Genomic DNA, 24,996 nt, shown 5'->3' with positions numbered 1-24,996 from the left:
GCTCCACCTTTCTCCTTCAATATTGGTCACCACATTTCTTCAAATATTTGAAGTTGAGCTTTGAAAACAAAGTAAGAGCACATGATTCAAGAGGAAGTAGTAGTAGTAGTAATTCATTCCAATGTCAATTCCTAAAAACTCTGACCAAGAGAGTATCATACTACAACCACTCCAACCCTCATTATCTAAAATGTTCCAACAATGTTGTTGCCTATTCTCAATACTTATTAAAAAACAGACAAACAAACAAAAATTCTACTAAGGAACAATGTGCTATCTGAGCTGGGAGGTGTTCTTTCTTTCATTTCATTGTTCTTTGTTTTTGTTCTGGTTTTCTCTCAGGAGCCAAGACTTATAGGATTTAAGTCTCTGCTTGAAAGAAATCTAGGACCTCAAAAGCAAATACTAGAAACCCTGTAAAATCCTCTCAGATATATGTCCATAGAAAGGTTGAGGAGAAAAGAAAGTAATAAAAGCTTTGAAAATCATTTCCCTTCCCAGTCAGAAGGACAGTGAAAGTACATGCAGTAATAAGGCTACCCCACTCAGCATTCTTGCACTCACTTTAAATAATAGTGATGCACATGTAAATAAGCTTTCCAATTGTCCATGCATCTATAAACTAGGTTCAATTATTGCTTCCTCTGGATGGGTTTTGTGAGATTTAAGTGTTTTGTGATCAGTGAATGGAAGTTGAGATAAAAACTAGAAATAAAGAAAATAAACTCTTTGCCTTTAAAGAGAAGTGGTCCCAGTTTCCTTTCACAAGCCTGAAGGGTTGTTGTACATATTAAAACTACTGCAGAGCTCCATCCCTGGTCACAGATTCCCCCATCCTCCCCCCCCCCCCACTGAAGATGTCAGATCTCTGAGAAACAGCGGTTACAAAAGGATGCTTTTCACAGCTTGTACTAGAAAATGCTGTCATCCCATCCCTGCATAAAATAGCACTAAACTGAGTCACAATGCTGGAAGTTGTGCCTTCTGCTTCTCTTCAATGTAATCTAGATAATTTCTAGTGAAAATACTGAATAATGCTGCGAAGTTTTGCCTATGTATACGACATGTCGATTCTTCTAATCCCCCGTTTGCCCTAGATAATTTTAAGCTTTATCCATTAGTGTACCACGCAAGAGAGAAAAACGCAGTTAACAAGACAACAGTGTTACCTAGGTATCTGGCTTCAGTATTAGCAAGTCTGTCATTTGACAATTATTTCCCTAGCATACCAGACGGTAAAGAAAATGTTTTCATTCATCCGCAAATGACTAACATTTTATTGATGTTTCAAAACGCGGTTGAATACTGTTGCACTCTCAATTTCCGAGCCGGATTTGAGAGTTAAGCTTGAATACTAGTAACATCAGTAACTCCTGCTGCAAACGGCTCGGGCCTTGGAGTGTCACTTGTCACTTCGTCAGGGAGGTGATGCTGGTTAGGGGCTCTTCGATCAGTCAGTCTGGGTGGTCACAGGTGATAGGAACCTTTCCCTTTCCCCATATATCCTCATGCACTGCGATAAAAATCACTCTGAGCGCCGCTACCGCCAAGCAAAACGACTCCCTGCCTGCCTCGTAAGGAGCTCAGTCTGGGGAGGCAGCCGGATGCTGACCCCTGCAGAGATTATTGCTTCTGTGCGCTTTGCCAAAGGACCCTGCTAGCATTATGGAAAACGAGTTAGGGATGTGCGAGGTTTTGCTGTATTTATTTCCTCCAAGGGATGAAGGACTGGGGTCAGCCGAAGAAAATCTTCCAAGACTGCTTAAGGGGGATAGGGTTGGAGGAAGGGGAGGGGTGAGCATATTTTTTAATTACTTGTTTCTCTCCTTCACCTCCCCGCTCTGCTTCCCAAACTCCTCACTAAACAAGATTGATCGGCATAACTGCTATCGACTCTAGCCTCGGTTCTCGCATTGATCTGCGAATGGACCGGAATAGCTAAAGGATCCTGAATCTGGAAAGGAGTTCAAGAAGGGAAGAAGTAAAAAAGGGTAGGCGGCGGCCCCACGCCCAGCACCTCACTCTGCCTTGGGCCAGGACAGCCGCTCGCAGCGGCGGGGCGAGCTGCTACGTGGATGCGGCGGCGTAAGAAGAGAGGGTAGCCGCTCTGCGCCGCGGAGTGGGAAGCCTATCCAAACGGGTCTGGAGGCTGTTAAAAAATATAAACCTGTGACTCGTTAAACACGGTAACTTTGCCCTGCCTAGATTCGAACGCGCTGATCATTCCGCCTGATAGGCTCAAACGGGTTAAACTGCCTCTTACATAACAGGACTGCCTGGCTGCACACAATTAAAACGCTTGATTGCAGTCTCTTCCCGACTCCATCCCTTCACGACCCGCCCTGCCCCTCCCAGCGCGCCTGCGTGCCGCGCGCGTACAGGCCCCGCGAGCTCGACTCGCGCGCATACACGGGCGCGCGCTTACTACACACTCACACACACGTCCACGCGCTCTCCACTTTGACTATACTTCTCTCACACACACACACAATTTAGTGTCAACATGCACGAGGTGCGGGGTGTAGGGGGACCGCCGTCCAATCCTTAGCGACTGACCCATTAGACGCGCCAGCTGTTCTACCGCCAGGCCTTGCAAGCACCCCCCTCTTGTCCCCTCAAAAAGCAGCCCCTCCCCCCCGTCACCGTCCCTACCTATATCCGAAAAGAGGTAAAGAGTGAACTAGTTGGTCGCTTGTCAACTGTAGCGCGGCCGCCCGGGCGAGATTGGAAAGAAAAGAAACAACACCTCACAGTCCCCGGCGTCATGATGGCGCCCACCACAACTTGGAGGACTTAAAAGTTACGGTGCCTCAAGAGGTAAAATGCACCGAAGAGGGAAAGCAAAGCGCCCCTCTGCTCTGTTCACCTCAGCCCCGACAAGGAGACTTTTCTAGCAAAGCATCACTCTAGTGCGTATGACAGGAAGGGAAGCATTCTGTCTCCGATGCATCTCTTTTTTCCTCTCAGTTTGCATAATTGTGATATACCTCTTCCTGATTTTTTTTTCGTTTTCTTTCTTTTCTTCCCGCACCCCCCCCCCCGCCCCAATTCGTTTCCCCCCTCCCTGCTGCATCCCCAGTCCCCGGGCGGGGTTGCTAAGGAAACGGCCGCTTGGCAACGCGCGCGAGCCCGGGGCCGCCGGCCGCCGCTGCGCCCCGCGCTGCTTCTGCTGAGGGTGCAGCCCCGATTACAGCCGCCGCCGCTGCCGCCGCCGCTCGCCCAGCCTCCGCCGCCGCCGCTCCTCCTCCCTCACTAGCCGGCGCGCTCGCCCTCTCGCTAGATAGTGCGCGAGCTGCCCGAGATTTAGCCACACTCCGGACTCGGCCAAAAGCAACCGAGAGGAGGTGTAGTGTGGTGCCAGGGGGTGGGAGGGGAGGGAGGGAGGGAAAGCAAAGACGAGGAGGAGGGGAGGCAAAAAAGAGAGAAACAACACCCAACAACTAGAGGGGGGTGGGGGGGAAGAAAGAAAAGAAACCCACCCATCCACCAAATTAAAAAAAAAAAAAAAATAGAAAGAAAAAAAAAATCCTGTGGCGCGCTGCCTGGTTCCCGGGAAGACTAGCCAGCACCAGGGGGTGGGGGAGTGCGAGCTGAAAGCTGCTGGAGAGTGAGCAGCCCTAGCAGGGATGGACATGATGCTGTTGGTGCAGGGTGCTTGTTGCTCGAACCAGTGGCTGGCGGCGGTGCTCCTCAGCTTGTGCTGCCTGCTACCCTCCTGCCTCCCGGCTGGACAGAGTGTGGACTTCCCCTGGGCTGCTGTGGACAACATGATGGTCAGAAAGGGGGACACGGCGGTGCTTAGGTAGGAAGAACGTCGTGCTTTTTCGTACTTGTCTCAGTCTGTCTTTCTGTCTTTCCACCTTTCTTGCCTTCTTTTTAAACCAAGTAATGATGCTGGTGGTGATCATTATCAAAAGACTACATCTCAGGAAATTCAGTTGCTGATTCTGCCTGGAGCCATGGCCCCTTTACACCGGGGCAGGTAGCAAGCCGGACTGGTGATTCTAAAGCACTTTGCCGGAACGACAGGTAGCCCGGGGATGAGTGAAGTGTGAGGTTTAAGAGGGGCAGGTGCCACTTGGAAACTAAATTCACAAGGTCTGTGTTTTATTGTCATGGGGTACTCTTGGAGAGTCTGACGAGTTTATCAGGTTGTTTCTATTTTACTGCAGCCTAAGCGACTTTTTCAAACTGATGGCTGGCTCCCTGCTCCTATGTATTTTCCCTCTCACTTGGACACTTAGGCTCAATTTCTCCCTTTTCAGTTTTCTTTCTTTTCTCTTACCGCTTTCTCCCTTTTCTTTTCCTCCCTTCGTTTTCTTTTCTTTTTTCCATTTCCCCCTTCTTCCTTTGCCTCTTTTCATTCCTTTTGTATTTTTCCTCCCTTTTTTCTCCTCATATTTTCTTTTTTATCTCCACCACTCTAATTTCTCACCTCTTATTTAACCCACTTTTCTCCACTCTTTACCTTTCTCCATTCCTCATTTTTCTTCTTCATTAATATCCCTGTTCTGTGATCTCTCTCTCTCTCTCTCTCTCTCTCTCTCTTTGACTCACATTCCCATCTCTTTCCCCATATCGGTTCCCATCCCTGTCAGACACACGTATGTTCCCTCTAACCCCTTCCATTACCATTTTCTCACCCTCACAAATCTCTCTTTCTTAACCACACTCCCTCACATACTCTGCTTCACATTCTCACACATTCTGGCACTTCCATACTCTCCCTAACAACCACTTTCACATTCAGATTCTCTTCTACTGTCTAAAAGGCACACGCTACTTCACTGTTCCACACACTGTCACTCACACATGTGTACACACAGTCTCTCTCTTTCCTCTCTCTATCCCCTCATCTTTCCCTTTTCCTCCCTTTTCCCATTTTAAGTTTTGCTTTTGCTCACTCTCCCTTCTTCCCTTCTTTTCCCCAAGCTTGCGCACCGAAATGTTTTGTCATTAATGAACATCCATAGACTAATTTTATCTCTAAACAACACTGCAGATAAGCTTCTAGAAACATTTTTTCTCCTGTGAAAATATAAATTGATAATCAGCGGTGCTTAGATCTAAACAAGGCTAAATGCCCTCATTCCTTCATTTCCCATCGCCCTCCCCATGACACCTCCACCTGACATATATCTCAAATCTCCCTGAAAGATCTTCTTTCTCTCCACTATGTGGTAGTTGGCTTGTAAGTTCAGATTGCACAAAATCAGTATATGTGGCATGTCTAAAGTGAAACAGAGTGGGCTATGTTTTATTTGAGTCATGCAATATATTTTAAATTTAATGATCTGGGATCTGGGTGTGGTAAATGATTTACACCTTCTAAAACATGCTTATGAGTCCAAATTCATCTGGAATACTCTTGTAGTTTCTAATATACATTAATAACGTGCTTTTATAATATAAATAATGCTATCTACTGTAAACGCAAAATGCCACTGGATGTATACAAAAGTAACAAATGTTTTGTTATAACTTAGTAAAATACCTTTCATTGTTGGCAAAAGAGATGAACTTTTGGTCACACACAGGATATAAATTAAACCTTTGTTTATGTTCTTTATATTAAGTTTGTTTGGAAGTTTAAACAACAGTAAGGTTGAAGTGCTATCTTTAGAGGTTACAAACACTTATCATTGGAGCGGCAATCTATACGTTTGTAGTAGCATATTGCCTATTTATAATGAGCATTAACACTTTCAATCTAAAGGATTTGATAGACTGCTTGTCTTTTAATGGTATATCTTAGGTGTTTTGTTTCTATTAAAATAACTGAACCCATGTTCTGCCTCTAGGAGCACTCATTGCTTCCAATAGTGAAGCTTCTCTGACTAGTGACACCAATATCCTTCCTGGTTTGTTGGTTTGGTGCAGTCCTTGTTTACTTGTGTGCACTGTACCTCATCCATTTATATACCATATCCTGAGTTTTGTCATATCTTAGTTTAGGGAACTTTTGACTTTTAAACTTTTAAAAGAGAATACAACCTCTGTCTCTTTTGAATAATGTTTCTAACCAATTACAATGTTTTTTAAAAATAAACAGAATCTTTTTTTTTTTGTCATATGAAACAAATCCAATCTGCATTACTTTTTACTCAGAGTAATTTGCTTACAGTAATTCTAGAATTCTCTAGGGAGTATCCTATTTTTTATCTTTTTATATTGCCCACAGGTTTTAAACATTTTTAACATGTATATTTATAAGAAATCCTATTTCTCTTAAAAAAATGTTAAATTGTGTCAGTTATTTTTCTTGACTCATCTGCAACTGGTATTTACTCTGTTCATAGACCAGTACAGAAGAGCTTAAGGACTAATTGAGTGTAAGTCAGGTGACATACTTTTCATCAAAAGTAATGACACAGAGTTATAGTTTATGTTTTCACTTTGGATACTTGGAATTGTCTTTGATCTAATTATCTAATTCATTAGAAAACAAAACAAACAAAACAAAATCTTCCCTAATACATACACACCCTCACGTCAAAGCACAGAAAGCTAGTACTCAAGAGAACACTTTACTGAATCACACGAGATCATTTATTAAGCTTTACACAATATACTCTATTTTTAATGTAACACATTCCTCAAAGTATCTCTAATAAAAAGCAAATAGTGGCATAAAAGTTATCAAATAACTAAGTGCTAAAGGCCTGAAAGTGCAAACGTGTCAGTCAGTGACTCTGTTGCTTGTGGTTACGTTAATGAAACAGAAGTTTAAAGGTCAAATCATACATTTTTATCTCCTAAATGCCAGTATGTCTGTTTTAGAGAAAAGAATCAAGAAAAGCAAAACTTCCCTTAAGTGGTGTTATCATACAAAAGGGAATTCATTCTGTGATCCACAAACTGTATCTATCTATCATTTTGTAAATCACCTTCTCTATTTGGCTTAAATAGAGGACTTATAATGAAGTTCCATTTATTTCCATTCCATATAATGAAGTTCCATTTATTTCAACATTCTTATCATTTTAACTTTGCCTCTTAAGGTTAGTGAAGCAATATATTAAATGTCAAAATATCCATTATTTCTAATAATGATATTCACTTATAAATCTCTGAAGGATTCACTTAAGGTATTTGGACATTCTTGATAAAGTATTAATGATGCATCTATTCAATACAATAACTTTGGTACTTCCCTTACCTAAACTTTAAATGAATGCATGGATGTCTAGAGTACATTGTAATTTGCTACCAATACAAATTAATATTTTCATTAACTTAATGAGATACTAGATATTAGATTGCTACCACATTTAATACTTATTGTTATTTTATGCTTGACAGAACTTGTTAATTTGTGTATGGAGAAATTAACTTATTCTCTAGTCTTCAAATTGCATTTTAAAGTACATGGAAGATCTGAGTTAATGCTTCATGCGGTGACATAGCAAAGAACAGAAGATATACTAGAACCACATTGGTCATGCTTCAGGACACAGTGTTTCTAGACCTAGAAAATCAAGGGGAAGATAATTCTGCTCTGGCTCAATACATTAATTTTGGATGACTTTTTTTTTTTTTTGTAGTTTTGCATCTACTGTAATGTGAATCAGCCACTTTATTCTTACCTTATTAACAAATACAGTTATGTTAACATGTCCAAAAACGTTTAATATTCTTTGGAGATAATACAAGGAATAGCCTCATTTATATCATCCCAGTTTTTAAAAAGACATGTCATTTTAAAGCTAGTTCTTTCATCTGTTTCTACTTCAACTCATCTACGAAGTTTGTACATTTTAAGCTGCCATCCTGATATGAATTCAAAATATCATATTCTCTGTTTGTCATGCTTTAATCAAAGGAAGGAAGGAGGGTTCTTTTCTTAAATGTGATATCTTCTTTAGCAAGGTTGAACACAACTTTGTCATTTTAATGCAATAGATTTGAATAGAAGTTATATGAGATCCTAATAATAATATTGTAATAAGACCGAAGACTTTTGCTTCAAGCATAGAGCATAGAGCACATTTATGAGAAGATATTTCCATTGGAAATCACAAAACTTTTACAAGTAGATTTATAAATGGATATGACAAGCATTTATTACTTCTCAGCCTATTTGTCCAATACATTTGCCTTTTGATTATGTTAATTAGTTTTGGTTTAAAATGTATGCTATTGGATACAAGAAAGTAAATGATTTATGTATGAGAATGCAGAATTACCAATAACAATAGAGTCGATTATACTGTACTTTTGGGATATCATTGAAGAGTCTCTTCAGTAAGTCTCTTCAAACTCACCTGTTAAGTCATCCCTACACATTGATGCATCACATATTCCAAATGTACTGTTCAACTATATAGACATTTTCAGTTTAAAACATTAAGGCACTATTTAAATATCTACATCCTTATTAAATAGTGTCATTGAACAAATATTTTTAAAATTCTGAGGTTTTTTTTTTCTTCTTTAAAGGAGAAGTGGTGATAGATGGTCATGCTGAGTCATTTTGGAAAAATGCACTCAAAAATATTGAATAAAATGCTACAGTGTTACCTGTAGTGATTTGCAGAGCTCTTCTATTAGCATGACGCATTACATGATACATTAATACACAATCATTCATTATATTAAAGAACAACATAGTATTTTTAAATTTTCTAGATAAATTTATTTTTGTCCAATTTTTTAGTTTAGAAGATCTGATAAGCCCATGTGGTTGTATGTCTTTGAGCACAAGCATGTTAATGAACTACTTATTTTAAATAGATTGGATTTATAATTAAGTGGCTCCATGAGATAAGTTAATTCTGAAATACCTGACTTCTGGAATGTTTGGAGAAATGTTCACATCCTGTATGTGACAGTTCTGGGCCTGATTAACCAGATCCAACCTTCATCCTTCTCCTATGCTGTGCTATTGGAGATAGATGATGAAGCTAATCCCCAGGCTGCATTTCCCAGTTGTCCACATCAGCTGTCTTCAGGCTGTGGTTGTCCAATGGAAGGTAGTTTTAGGAGAAGGGAGGATATGATGAGTGAGAGGCCAAGGTGTTTCTCCCCTCCTTCATTGCTTTGGGCAGTGTTCAGCAGTGTCTTCATCTCCCACTGGATAAGCAGCTCTTGGGCTTCTGTATACTGCCTCACCCATTTGTTCTTCCATCCTAAGAGTAGCAGTGGCTTCCTGCTGTTCTAACTTTCGGGCTGTCTTATCATCATGTGTTCTTCTTCTCAACTTTTCCATCCTCTCTGCAATCAATTCCCTGAATTAAATTCCCTCTGTTTTAAATATTCCGAATGGTTTACATTTTGCTGGTAGAACCCTGATTGATACATGGTGAAAAGTAATAGTTTCAGTGATTTTAAATATATTGGGTTGAATTATTGTTTTGCTCATGGTAACATAAATGTTGCTTCCTAGAACTGGATATAGTAGTTGTTTAAGGAGGTAGGCATAGAACCATAACAACACTGGGGCATATTACAAAGAAGAAAAATGGATATTTGGGGTATTGTCCACACCCAGATTATGGTGAGCACAATAAACCAATTGTATAAATATTTAATTAAATATATGATTGAATAATTAATTTCAGAAGAAAAAATATAAAGATGCTATGCATGGGAAAATAAAGTAGTTGAAGAATATAATGTGGCAAGAATCAATAATACCATTTTTTCTTTTCCTCCCCCACTGAGCAAAAGAGAACCAGGGCTAAACTCTGTTTGTGGATATGTGGTCAAAATGCTGAACTAATTCCTACAGTGTTGACTATTGAAATCAATAGGAATTAAAGGCCTTTCTTTTATGTAGCTTAATACCTGAAGAGCAAATCAAAGTTTCCAGTTTCTTATGAAGTATATGATCATAACAGTATACATAACCATTGTAGAAATTAGTCTCTCAAGCCATTTGAAACTTTTTATTAGAAATCAGATCACTTTTCTACCATATCCTATTCAAAATGTCATACACTAAGACATTATAGGGCTTCCCTGGTGGCGCAGTGGTTGAGAGTCCGCCTGCCGATGCAGGGGACACGGGTTTGTGCCCCAGTCCGGGAAGATCCCACGTGCCATGGAGCGGCTGGGCCCGTGAGCCATGGCCGCTGGGCCTGCGTGTCTGGAGCCTGTGCTCTGCAACGGGAGAGGCCACAACGGTGAGAGGCCCGCGTACCGCAAAAAAAAAAAAAAAAAAAAAAAAAAAGACATTATAGACATCACATCACTAACATGGAAGAGCTAAGGGAAGCTTTATTAGTCGGTATTGTTTGTTTTTACTCTCCCGCTTAATTGAGTATTAGATGATGTGGTGACCTTCCCCTTACATTCTTCAAAATACTTTCTAAAAGATATTTTGTAGATGTCTGGCTCCAATATAAACAAACAGTCACCATAAAGTCCTATTTTTGATGACTTTCTCCACATTTTTGCAGGAAAGATGGTAATTTAAAACCATAATTAATGCAATGACCATCTCTAAAGAATGCTCAAGAGAGGATTCTTGAGTTGGGAAGGAAGTCATACTTAACTGATTCTTCTCGAATTTTTGCTGATCCATTATAGATTATCATGGACATTTTCTGTGTATAAGAGAAAATAAAATGTATTGCTCTGTTTTTCCTTGGAACATCATATTACCTGCCTTCTGGCTTTTGTAGAGGAAACTTTAAATTGGACCACAGGCTATTTTGTCAGGCATTTTACGCGTTGCAAGTTCACCAATGGAAACAAACTTCCCAAACTACTAGAGAGTAAAATCTACGATTTTTCTATGCGGGCATAATCATTATCAAATTGGATTTTAATCAGTCCACTATATCTAAAAGTATGACGATTTACAGATGTTGGAGAAATTTAATAGTAGTAAGAAGTTTTTTGACGTTTTGTTAAAGTACTTTCTGTTAAAGTTCTGTGACTGTTGTTCATCTATTTCTAGGGCTTTAATGTTGAACCTTGCATATATCAGGTCAACATCCACTATATTTTAAATTAATGAATTTTTTGGAAGGATAAGCAAAGGATTAAATGTATTTGTTCCTTGGTTTATTAATTGTTTCAAATTTAATAATATTGTAATATCTTTAATACTATGATAGATCTGTGTTTTTATAGTGATTAAGTATTTTTTATCGAATCCATTTATCAGTGGTCTCTGCCTTAAGTAATTCCTGCAGAAGTCCTAGTGGGTTGAGACACACACATTGGAATCATTCAGTGTCTTTAAATTCAGGACACAATCTACTAGTGGGTCTTGAAGAAAATGTACTGGATACTAAAGCTATTTGTTTAAAAATAAAATATACTAAAATAGGGTAGAAAACATTTTACATAAGAAAGGTAAGTATCATTTAATTAAACTTTTATTTTGTGTGTTTCTGTGTGTGTACTGTGTCAAGATTTTAGATGTATATATATATATATATATATATATATATATATATATATATATATATATATATATATATTACTGTGGGTTTCAGCAGAAAATGTTTGGAATGCAATGATACAGTTGTAAGATTATTGAGATGTACTTATAGTTTTAAGAAGATCTAAGATTTTAAATTATATAGGTAGGCTTTTGCTCTTTGCAATTATAATCGACAGATAACAGGAATAGTTCGAAATTGCAAAAATGTCTGTTGTAACCTTCTGATATTTTTTCTGTTTCTACCTCAACTCATGGAGCCTCCTCTTCCTTTCTTCTAAGGCTTCAATTAAATAAAATCAATAAAGATACAGAGGTAGAGAGAATTGGCTATTTGCTTTGAATGAATAACTCTCAATTGTGAAAAGTAGTTACACTCCCCAAGCTAGAGCATACCTTTTGTATCATTCTGTCTCTCAGAGGTAGGTCAACATTACTTTATAAACCACAGGGTATTGATGCTAGCTGATAGAATTTTAATGTGGTCATGTGGCTTTGATTTATAATGTTGAGGAGGTTATCTATTAGCATTGCAGTTTCTAAGCCATATCAAGTTCTGAATCCTGACAGAGGACCTTTGATGCTCTTAAGCACCCAGCTGGCATGGAATTTGGTCCTTTAATCACTTTCTTTAGGAAAAGGGGAATATAGGAAAGGAGGAATTCGGCAGTGTTGCCAGCATTAAGTGTTGCTCTTTTGAACAGAAGCCAATACATTATACTTTCCAGATAGCTGGTAATTTGTTCAATTTAAGGAAGATGTTTATAACGCTTTTTGGTCCAGAAGTAAATTGCTCTTCACTGAATTTCACTAAGTTGTTTGGACACAGGTCCAGTACCCGTGCTGAAGCTATAAGATAGGGCTGATTTAAAACTATAACTACTGCCATAAAGTATTGAAAGATTTTGGACGATTTAAAGGGCAGTGGGAAAAAATGTGTTCTGCTGTCTTCGGAAACCACTTTACTCTCATGCAACTAAAGTAAATTTAGAGATATTAAAAGGATTTAAGAGATATTATGAACATAAGAGCTATAATCAGAAGGCAGAGAGTATTGTTTGTATATTCTCTCCAATAACATCACATACTCTTGTATCAGAATATTAAATGAATAAATCAAAGGGATCATAAAGTTTCCCTAATGTTATAGATATAATATTTCTTATAGAAGATCATACTTAGATATATCTGATTTGTAAATAACCTATTTTCAAATTAATGTCTTGGTACTTGATCAGCTAAATATGGTATCTCTACTACTTAACATATTGCTGGCACATTGTTAGTGCTCAAAATCTGTTTTTATTCCTGTCCTACCCCTAGGGGATATGTGTATATGTATAGCTGATTCACTTTGTTATAAAGCAGAAACTAACACACCATTGTAAAGCATTTATACTCCAATAAAACTGTTAAAAAATCTGAATGTTGAATGAAGGAATTGAAGGAAAGAGAGAGGAAAGGAGAGAGGAAGAAAGGGCGGGAAGAAAGTATGTTGCAATATGTGAGTGACTTCTAATCAAAATCTAAAACTTTGGATCACTGGGATACATAAAATTCAGCCCATATTGTACTACATGGAATAATTATAATAAAAAGGAATAAATCTTATTTCATATAATTCATTAAATAATTGGAATAATCTTAAGCCTACATCCTTCCCACGAGGAAGTGATATACATCGTACACACTGAAGTTCTGAAAATGTATTTTACACTCAAGTATATGTCTTCCTTCCATGTTACTAGTCCATTTGTGTTTATTTTAAAAGATAGATAGTAGCATTTTACCTTGGCCTGTATTTGGATCAGGGGCGAATTTGGGGGAATATGTTCACAAAAAGAAATTATATATAAGTCTTTGTGTAACTGCTCCCCTGTCTTCTTGAGCATATATTATTGATCATTTTTCTGCTCACACACCACTTATATAAAATAATAGGTATAAAGAGTTACTTTTGCTTATGCACAGAGTTTATCTTCTATTGTAATTGTTTAGTTGCACTGAAACCTGTGATGCTTTGAGGTGGCTAGGATGGGAGTGAAGAGAGTTTGAATATCTACTGCTCTACTTACTGGCTATGTGTCCTTGAACGAATGCCTTACCTTCTTCATTTCGTACCTCCCTGGCAGAATGACATGGATTATGTGAGATAATGCATGTAAAGTGCTAACATATCATCGGCCATTTAGTAAGCACTACATTTATAGTAGCTAATAATTTTATCTGCTTTTCTTCTGCTAGTCTCAGTCTGAAATTCATTACTTACTGATATGGATATATTTCTCCCCATGTAAATCATTTTACCAATCATTTGTGAAACCACTGTATAATATTCATTGAACATATATTTTTGTTGTGATGTTGTTAAAATAACACTAAGTAAAACCTTGTGATATCAAATGGTGAGCTGAGCCTTGGTTCAACAGAAGACTGCAGGGAAAATTGAGTTTCTCACAGGGCTTGGAGGAAGTACACGGCATACCTCCAGGGGCTGCACGGAGAGGTCAAGGCAGGATGCCTGCAGAGAGAGTGGCAGGACCTGGGGCACATGACTTTATTAGGGTTCCTGGGTAGGGTGCTTTTGGGTGCCCTGGCTAAGGTCAGACTGGTCCATTCAAACCAAAAAGTGTCGGGATCTAAGGGATGCACAAGGGGAAGGCACACGTGGTAGACAGAGGAGAATGTTCCTCACAGGGGCTGCTGGGGAAATGATGTTGGGAGCTTACATTTGCTTGTTAGTCTTCTCACCTTATCTAGGACATGCACTGATCGGAGGGACTAGTGCCAGTTCAAGGTCCCTTTGGCTCACTTGGTGCCCACTTGGTCACACAAAGTGGATGCCCAGGAAGGAATAGAATAGAGTAGTTTAGCTAAATTTTGACATTTTATATTTTATATTTTAAAGATTCTATTTAATGGGCATACTTGTATTTGTTGTTGTTATTGAGCCCAACAAGCAAGTGAGAGGACTCCAAATCTGGAAGTAGAAACACACCAAAAGGGGTTTTATCTAATAGGGTGCAGACCCAGAGAACTCAGTAGCAGTGAAACCTCAAATTTTATTCTTAACAAACTGATGGTGATTTGATTCACTTACCAGAAGTAAGAGATCATTGTAATTGGATGTTCACATGAAACATCAAAGACAGAAGAAAAAAATGAAGAGACAGAAGAGAAGAAATAAGAGAGATTAGAAAGTACAATGAGATGGCAGTGGAGGAGTTAGATTAACATTTGTGACAGAGTTTAGAATGGCAGAGGTGATAACTGGTGACGACATTGGACTTGTCGATAAGAGGGTTAAAATTTTAAAAAACGACTATATATTCTGGATAAGGTAGCAAATAATTATTCAGGGTTAGAGATGCCCTTATGGTTTCTTAAGGCATCTATATGTTATGCTGAAGGTAGTGCAGTTCAGAAGTAGTCTGTATGGGCAAGAACTTTCTGTCTATATTGCTATTTTTATCTACAGACAATATATTCAATAGAAGATCAGAAAATATGAATGCTTGCTCTAATACTGAACATTTGCCAAATGCACAGCAGAATGATTTAAGTTTATAATCATGACAGAGCCATCAACATCATGATTCAGATTCAACTAACACATATTAAGTACCAACTATATATGACATACTTTCACAACAATATGCAATGAGGTATTGCTTTTCCAGTTTTATAGTCAAGTAAATTCAAGCTTGAAAAAGTAATGTAACTTGCCCCATGTGGAATAGGTAGTGGCTGAGCTAGAATTCAAATCTAGGTACTTTTAATCCAAGCTCTGTGACTTTATTATCTTGCATTTCTCCCTAAGAAAAGATCAAAATAATTGATAAATTTATTGCTTACTACACTATTAAACATTATTAAGCACAAGCTGCATTTTAGTTACTAAGTTGATAATGATTAAAAAAGTCAAGAAGACATGTCATGGAGTTGATGAAAAATGTGAAATTATTTTAAATGAGAGTAAGTACTTAGAATACATTACATAGTCATAAGTATTTACTAGTTGGAAAATAATGAATTCTTAAAACTATAAATATTCTAGAAAAAAAAGAAACCCTCTCATCTCAAAATGATTTTATCCCTAATGATTACAAGCTACTGATAATACGAGAAAAGAAAATGAACAGCTTTTGAATGTCCTTTATAGTTAGGCATTATACATTAGTTACTTCCTCGAAACCTTGAAACAACCTACAGTTTTTCTCCTTTGTAAGCGGAGAAACAAACTCATAGAAGATGAAGATGAATATCTTTCTGAGCCTTAATACAGCTTGTTAATGGCATAACCAGGGGTTGATTCTAGGCCTATGAGTCTCCAAAGCCCTTGCTCATTTTTTTTTTAAGCCATAATATTTCTTGGAGCTTTTTGTATACTGTAGTCCTTAACAGAAAGGAAAAGAAGCCATTACTTGCTATTGTATTCCAAGTCCCCAAGTTAATCTTTTGAATGCTAATTCTGGTGTAACTGAACAGCTGAATCAAGTTGAATTAGAACCACCCTTTGAAAAGGGTTAGGCAACCTAGAGTGTTGAACACTGTTATTTCCCAAAATATATGGGAAGATCAAAAAAAAAAAATCAGGGACCTATAAAAGATGCTTTTATTCCAATTTCATTAAACATGTCAGTAATATGTTGAGTCTTATGTTTAATTTCATTTAATCAATAAAATGAAACATTAGAATTAGACAGTTTTCCTTTTTCTGATAGCTGGTAACAGTATGCAGATTTTAGAGCATAATTGAATGAAAACTTGTTTTTATCTGATCCTGTATAATTTAAGAATTTTCTCAAATGTGTTACATATCCACTTTCTGTAGATTTTATGTGTGCACCAAAGAGGAGAGTATACTTCATGACGACTTGTCATTTGGTTACCCAAGGCTTTCCCAATATAAAGTCCTGTTTTTGTCTCATATCATTCAAGAACATTTTCAGCCCTCTATAACCCAATTCTAACTCTTCCCTCTCTGAATTCCTACACCTTTCCATTTTATTTTGTTTATTTTATCAATTTCACATTACAGTATATTGTTATCTATTTTGACTTTGCAAAAGACTGTAACAGCCATTGTCTTATATAATAGTCACTCACTTCTATTGTTGCAAATTCTTCAAGAACTTTGTATTTTGCTATTTGTATAGAATATGTTTACTAAATTGTGAGATACTTGAATTGATTTTTTATTTTCCTTTCGTCTTTCAGGAATTTGTTTTGTATATTACCTATTCATTTTGTAGATTTTTTCTGTAGAAACATGTTCTTCCAGGCATTCATTCACCAATTTTTCAACATGTACTTATTTATTTATTTAAAAATTTATTTAATTTTATTTATTTTTGGCTGCATTGGGTCTTCGTTGCTGCACGCAGGCTTTTCTCTAGCTGTGGCTTTTCTCTAGAGTGGAGGCTATTCTTCGTTGTGGTGCATGGGCTTATTGCTGTGGCTTTTGTTGCAGAGCATGGGCTCTAGGCACACAGGGTTCAGTAATTGTGGCTCGCGGGCTCTAGAGCACGGGCTCAGTAGTTGTGTTGCACAGGCTTAGTTGCTCAGCAGCACGTGGGATCTCCCCAGACCAGGGCTCAAACCCGTGTCCCCTGTGTTAGCAGGCAGATTCTTAACCACTGAGCCACCAGGGAAGCCCAACATATGTTTATTCAGTGCCTGTCATATACTAGACACTTTCTATGAGTTTGAGATACAGTGATATAAGAGATAAGGTCTCATCTATTGAATTTATGTTCTAGTTCAACCTGTGTCTTTAAACAGTGTTGTGTAGAAAACTTATATTTGACTTTTTATTTCACCAGCTATTACCTCTGTGGTCACAGGCAAGTTATGTGGGTTTTATGAGACTCAGTTTTCTTGTCTGTAAAATAGAAATACTTATAGCTATTCCTATACTTTTCTAAATCCTACTAATAATGCATGTGAATGTATTCACAGTATTCAGTATTTCAGCACATAGTCCATGCTCAATGTCAGTGTCTTTTCTTTCTCTCTTTCCCACCCTTGCTTTAATATTATAGATGTAATTTACAGCCAGGACTATGTAGTTAAAGGAATTGTTACATGTTATATTGTGCTTCCTGTGTTTCTGTTTGTTACCTAATATCATCTAAGGCTCACCTACTTTTAGTTCAAGGCAGCTCTGTGGTACCTTGAAAAAGTAGAGTTAATCTGAACATATGATGACATCATTCATCTTATTTCTATTTCTTGGAATCATTTTTTTCTTCATCTGAGTTGCTTTGCCTTTGTACTGTCCTCTCTTTTCTACTTTTGTACATGGATTTTCCCCTAAATTTATTGTTAGTTTTTGATGTATTCTGAATTTCCATGAAGAATGTATTTTCTTCCTGATAGTTGCTTCTGTTTGCATCTAAACCTTCTTGTCATCATTATATGTTTCTTCTAAAATCCCACACTTTTCTCAATGTACTTACATTATCATTTTTCTTGGTTGGAAGGGTAATTTATAAGGAACAGTTTGTAATTATCACCTGTTCCTCTATTTGATCAACAGAGCAAACAATATTTGAAATTATTCTGCCAATAATTCTTCATTGAAATAGTACTTCCATGCTTTAGTCACTTCATTTTATGAATTAATTTGACCTTCTACTCCCAATAGAAAGTATAACACTTCTCTCTAATTTCAATAATTGATGAGCTGATTTTCTGACTTCCTGGGCATTCTAAAAAAATCTCATCATATTTGACATGTATAATCCTTGATTTCTGGCAGACAATATTTAAACTTTTCTATATCACCTAGCTTCAAGTAGCATACAATTTGCATGGTTTTATATGGGGAAATCACTGAAATGTAAATTATTGTTAATTTTCTTCATTTACATTAAAATCTCTATTCACCTCTCTTCTCCTATACAAGAATACTGTGCTTTTTCAAATTCCTTCTAAATCTTTCAATATCTTCATCATTTTTCTACTTCCAGCTACCTATACATAGGCTTTTAGGTTGGGCTCTTTTTAAGAAAGCATCATATTTCTTTGAATCATTAAAAAAACTTGGATCAGAAAACTGATTAAGATTAGTTCCTCTCTATAAAGTGGGTTAATGATAGTATCCAACCTATAGGTTATGAGAATTAAATGAGATAAGGTTTGCATATGGTATAAAATAAACAATAAATTTTAGCTACAATGATTTTTATAAATATCATTAACAGTAGACCGTCATTAATAATTTAGGGGATTAGCTGACAGCAGCCAAAATCAAGATCCTCTGGTAATATGTTTACTTCTATACACTGTAGGATACTTTAGCGACTTATTTCATTAATTATTCTTTATTTCAGATAGGTCTTCTTGATATTGCCCCATCTTTTGTGGGACTTTCTTCTACTCAACAGGTGATTTTCCAAAATGGCTTTTCAGTAATTTCCAAGTTCTATTCATTTTCTAAATGTAGCTCAATGATAATTTTTTTCATGGACTCTTTATTAATTGCTCAGAATTTAAGAGGTGAACGAAAAATTTAAACACATGGGGGTATATATATCCCCAAATTTATATACACAAATATATACATACATGTACATATTTAAAAATTTATTTATTTCACACTTCTGTAAGCCCAAATAATTACCTTGCATTATTGCTGGACTGAACAAAATATGTTTGGTGAACATAAGCAGCTCCTTCCTTGTAGTTTAGTTATTTATATACATGTTTTATAAGATACCTCTACCCGACTCTAGGCCTTGAGAAAGAAGAATTGTTACCTTAATTGCCCTTGTATCCCCTGGGACCTTTAACGTCTTGGTGATTAGAAAAAATATTTGTGGAAATAAGTAAATGAATCTACAAAAGACTAGTTTCTCACAATAGAGTCTTTTGCATTGTGAAGTATCTATTTATGAGATACAGATATATTTTTAATTTGTGAATTTATTATAGTTTGCTGTTAATTAACATTTTATACACAAGTCCCTCTTGGAGTAGAGGTTGAGGTGAATATGTATCCACATCTCTATTCCTTAGTGTTCATTTTAGTGTTATACAGATCACTTGCCAGAAATTTTATGAGACAGGGGGGCATGTTTGCCTTGTAAATATTACTGTCATACTCCCGAAAATATTAATATCAATAATATTATAATGATACATTAACATGGATGGAAAATAGTCACACCAAAGATCATTTCAGGAATTAATCAGTGTGTTGTTATTATTTTTATAAGTAACACTACTTAAAAATAAGAATTTTTGGTATTTGGTTAAACAGAATCACTTGAATTTTAGAGTGAATGGTGCTGTAGTGTTTTTCCCCCTAATTTTTTGAGTAGAGGATGATAAATAGGATATCACAAGTTAGGAGGAAGAATTAAGTTACAACTTAAAGGGGCCAGTCAAATACATTTCAGAGTGGTAGCAATGTGATGAATATTGTGTTATGATAATGAAGATAATATCTATGATTTCTGTAGCCTAATAAGAAAATAATTTTTAAATTCATAAAATTAGTCAGGCAGCTCATTGGAGGCTTTTCAAATGTCTAATAAGTTCCTAATAGGTATACTTAATATTTCATTCCTTAGGGATTTAAGAAATAGAGCCCTTAGTTTTTTTTTTCTTTTTAATCTTTATTGGAGTATAATTGCTTCACAGTACCACATTAGTTTCTGTTGTACATCAAAGTGAATCAGCCATATGCATACATAAGTCCCTATATCCCCTCCCTCTTGAGCCTCCCTCCCATCCTCCCTCTCCCACCCCTCTAGGTCATCCCAAAGTGCCAAGCAGATCTCCCTGTGCTATGCTGCTGCTTCCCACTAGCTAAATATTTTACATTCGGTGGAGTATAAATGTTGATGCTACTCTTACAGTGCCCCAGTTTCTCCCTCCCACCCCATGTCCTCAGGTCCATTCTCTATGTCTACATCTTTATTACTGCCCTGCAACTGGGTTCATCAGTACATTTTTTTTTTATTCCATGTATATGTGTTAGCACATGGTATTTGTTTTTCTCTTTCTGACTTACTTCACTCTGTACGACAGACTCTAGGTCCATCCACCTCAATACAAATAACTCAATTTTGTTTCCTTTTATGGCTGAGTAATATTCCATTGTACATATGTGCCACATCTTCTTTATCCATTCATCTGTTGATTGACATTTAGGTTGGTTCCATGTCCTGGCAATTGTAAATAGTGCTGCAGTGAACATTGTGGTACATGTCTGTTTTTGAATTATGGTTTTCTCAGGGTATATGCCCAGTATTGGGATTGCTGGGTCATATGGTAGTTCTATTTTAGTTTTTTAAGGAGCCTCCATACTGTTTTCCATAGTGGTTGTATCAGTTTACATTCCCACCAACAGTGCAGGAGGGTTCCCTTTTCACCACACCCTTTCCAGCATTTGCTCTTTCTAGATTTTTTGAGGATGGCCATTCTGACCTGTGTGAGGTGATACCTCATTGTAGTTTTGACTTGCATTTCTCTAATAATTAGTGATGTTGAGCATCTTTTCATGTGCCTCTTGGCCATCTGTATAGTTTCCTTGGTGAAATGTCTATTTAGGTCTTCTGCCCATTTTTTAACTGGATTGTTTTTTTGTTTTTTTATTTTTTTTGATATTGAGTTCCATTAGCTCTTTGTATATTTTGGAGATTAATCATTTGTCTGTTGTTTCATTTGCAAATATTTTATCCCATTCTGAGGGTTGTCTTTTTGTCTTGTTTATGTTTTCCTTTGCTGTGTTAAAGGTTTTAAGTTTAATTAGGTCCCATTTGTTTATTTTTTTATTATTATTTTCATTACCCTAAGAAACAGGTCAACAAAGATCTTTGTGCGATTTATGTCCAAGAGTGTTATGCCTAATTTTTCCTCTAAGAGTTTTATAGTGTCTGGCCTTACATTTAGGTCTTTAATCCATTTTGAGTTTATTTTTGTGTATGGTGTTAGGGAGTGTTCTAATTTTATTCTTTCACGTGTAGCTGTCCAGTTTTTCCAGCACCACTTATTGAAGAGGCTGTCTTTTCTCCATTGTATGTTCTTGCCTCCTTTGTTGTAAATTAGGGGACCATAGGTGCTTAGGTTTATCTCTGGGCATTCTATCCTGTACCATTGATCTATATTTCTGTTTTTGTGCCACTACCATACTGCCTTGATTACTGTAGGTTTGTGGGATAGTTTAAAGTCAGGGAGCCTGATTCTTCCAACTCCATTTTTCTTTCTCAAGATTGCTTTGGCTATTCGGGGTCTTTTGTGTTTCCATACGAACTGTAAATTTTTTTCTTCTAATTCTGTGAAGAATGCCATAGTTTGAAAGGGATTGCATTGAATCTGTAGATTGCTTTGGGTAGTATAGTCATTTTCACAATATTGATTCTTTCAATCCAATAACATGGTATATTTCTCCATCTGTTTATGTCATCTTTGATTTCTTTCATCAGTATTTTATAGTTTTCTGAGTACAAGTCTTTTGCTTCCTTAGGCAGGTTTATTCCTAGGTATTTTATTCTTTTTTTTGCAATGGTAAATGGAATTGTTTCCTTAATTTCTCTTTCTGATTTTTCGTTGTTGATGTATAGGATTGTCAGACATTTCTATGCATTAATTTTGTATCCTGCAACCTCACCAAATTCATTGATTTGTTCTAGTGGTTTTCAGATGGCATCTTTAGGACTTTCTATGTATAGTATCATGTCATCTGCAAACAGTGACAGATTTACTTCTTCTTTTCCAATTTGTATTCCTTTTATTTATTTTTCTTCTCTGATTGCCATGGCTAAGAATTTGTTTATTTCTACATGGTTGTCCATTTTATTGGCATATAGTTGTTTGTAGTAGTCTCTTATAATCCTTTGTATTTCTGTGGTGTCAGTTGTGGTTTCTCGTTTTTCATTTCTAACTTTATTGATTTATGTCCTCTCCCCCCCCTTTTTTTGATGAGTCTAGCTAAGCATTTATCAATTGTGTTTATCTTCTCAAAGAACCAGCATTTAGTTTTATTGATCTTTGCTGTTGTTTTCTTCATTTCTATTTCATTTATTTCTGTTCTGATTTTTATGATTTCTTTCCTTCTACTGACTTTGGGTATTCTTTATTCTTCTTTCTCTAGTTGTTTTAAGTGTAGGGTTAGATTATTTATTTGAGATTTTTCTTGTTTCTTGAGGTGAGATTGAATTGCTATAAACTTCCCTCTTAGAACTGCTTTTGCTGTGTCCCATAGGTTTTCGGTCGTCCTGTTTTTGTTGTCATTTGTTTCTATGTATTTTTTGATTTCTTCAATGATCTCTTGGTTATTTAGTAGTGCACTGTTTAGCCTCCATGTATTTGTGTTTTTTACAGTTTTTTCCCCATAATTGCTTTCCAATCTTATAGCATTGTGGTCAGAAAAGATACTTGATACGATTTCAATTTTCTTAAATTTTCCAAGGCTTGATTTGTGACCCATGATGTTATCTCTTCTGGAGAATGTTCCATGTACACTTGAGAAGAAAGTGTATTCTGCCACTTCTGAGTGGAATGTTCTATAAATATCAATTAAATCTATCTGGTTTATTGTGTTGTTTAAAGCTTGTGTTTCCTTATTTATTTTCCATTTGGATGATCTGTCCTTTGGTGTAAGTGGGGTGTTAAAGTCCTCTACTTTTATTGTGTTACTGTCAATTTCTTCTTTCATGGTTGTTAGCATTTGCCTTATGTATTGAGGTGCTCCTATGTTGAGTGTGTGAACAATTATAATTGTTATATCTTTTTCTTGGATTGATACCTTGAACATTATGTAGTGTCCTTCCTTATCTCTTATAACAGTGTTTATTTTAAAGTCTATTTTATCTGATACAAGTATTGCCACTGCAGCTTTCTTTTAATTTCCATTTGCATGGAATATCTTTTTCCACCCCTTCATTTTCAGTCTGTTTGTGTCCCTAGGTCTGAAGTAGGTCTCTTCTAGACAGCATATAAGTGAGTATTGTTTTTGTATCCATTCAGCCAGTCTGTGCCTTTTGGTTGGAGCATTTAATCCATTTACATTCAAGGTTATTATCTATATGTATGTTATATTACCATTTTCTTTACTGTTTTGGGTTTGTTTTTGTGGGTCTTTTTCTTCTCTTGTGTTTCCCACCTTGAGAAGTTTCTTTAGCATTTGTTGTAAAGCTGATTTGGTGGTGCTGAATTCTCTTAGCTTTTGCTTGTCTCTAAAGGTTTTAATTTTTCAGTCGAATCTGAATGAGATTCTTGCTGGGCAGAGTAATCTTGGTTGTAGGTTTTTCCCTTTCATCACTTTAGATATATCCTGCCACTCTCTTCTGGCCTGAAGAGTTTCTGCTGAAAAATCAGCTGATAACCTTATGGGGATTCCTTTGTATGTTTTTTTTTTTTTTTCCTCTCTTTCTGCTTTTAATATTTTTTCTTTGGATTTAATTTTTGTTAGTTTGATTAATGTTTGTCTTGGTGTGTTTTTCCTAGGGTTTATCTGGTATGGGACTCTCTGTGCTTCCAGGACTTGGATGACTATTTCCTTTCCCATGTTAGGGAAGTTTTTGACTATAATCTCTTCAAATATTTTCTCAGACCCTTTCTTTTTCTCTTCTTCTTCTGGGACCCCTATAATTCAAATGTTGGTGCATTTAATGTTGTCGCAGAGGTCACTGAAATTGTCTTCAATTCTTCTCATTCTTTTTTCTTTATTCTGCTCCTCAGCAGTTATTTCCACCATTTTTTTCTTCCAGCTTACTTATCCGTTCTTCTGCCTCAGTTATTATGTTATTGATTTCTTCTAGTGTATTTTTCATTTCAGTTATTGTGTTGTTCATCTCTGTTTGTTTGTTCTTTAGTTCTCCTAGATCTTTGTTAAACATTTCTTATATCTTCTTAATCCATGCCTGTTTTCTTTTTCTGAGATTTTGGATCATCTTTACTATCATTACTCTGAATTCTTTTTCAGGTAGTTTGCCTATTTCCTGTTCATTTATATTGTCTTGTAGGTTTTTACCTTGCTCCTTCATCTGTGACATATATTTTTGCACTCTCTTTTTTTTTTTTTCTTTTAAATGAGTGGGATTGTGTTCCTGTCTTACTGGTTGTTTGGCCTGAAGCTTCCAACACTGGAGTTTGTAGGCTGTTGGGTAGAGCTGGGTATTGGTGCTGAGATGAGTACCTCTCTGAGACCTCACTCAGATGAATATTCCTTGGGGTCTGATGTTCTTTGTTAGTCCAGTGGTTTGGACTCAGAGCTCCCACCACAGGAGCTTTGACCCAACCCCAGGCTTGTGAACCAGGATCCCACAAGCCATGTGGAGTGGCAAAAAAGAAAAGGGGAGAACAATAACAAAGTAAAAAATAAAATTAGACTAGGAAAATAATAGATATGTTAGAAAGAATATAAAAATTAAAATATAGATGAATCAACAACCACTGGAAGGTACAACGGTACCAAGATAGTAAAAAAGAGGAGGAAGGAAAAGAAAAAAAAAAAAGAAAAGAAAAGAAAAAAAGGGGGGGAAGGTCTTAGCTGTGGAGGGCAAGGCCTAAGCAAGCATGAGGTTTGAGTGGTGAGTGAGGCCTATGCTTAGGACCCAGACAGCTGGAAAAGGTCCTGGGGGCTGTGTGGG

General features: G+C 36.8%; 1 protein-coding gene across 1 annotated transcript in view; it reads left to right on the top strand.

Moving 5' to 3' along the window:
• Positions 1–3,196: 3,196 nt before the first annotated feature.
• The window catches only part of NEGR1 (neuronal growth regulator 1), a 913,689-nt gene continuing 891,889 nt past the window's right edge, over positions 3,197–24,996 (top strand). The window contains exon 1 of the mRNA XM_082614058.1: positions 3,197–3,802. Coding sequence (XP_082470184.1) covers positions 3,627–3,802 — 176 coding nt within the window. The 5' untranslated portion in view covers positions 3,197–3,626. The remainder of the gene's footprint in view (positions 3,803–24,996) is intronic.

The sequence above is a fragment of the Mesoplodon mirus genome (assembly GCF_964341445.2).
Source record: "Mesoplodon mirus genome assembly, chromosome: 3".
Classification (NCBI taxonomy): Eukaryota; Metazoa; Chordata; class Mammalia; order Artiodactyla; family Ziphiidae; genus Mesoplodon; species Mesoplodon mirus.
This window is presented reverse-complemented; position numbering and strand designations above follow the sequence as displayed.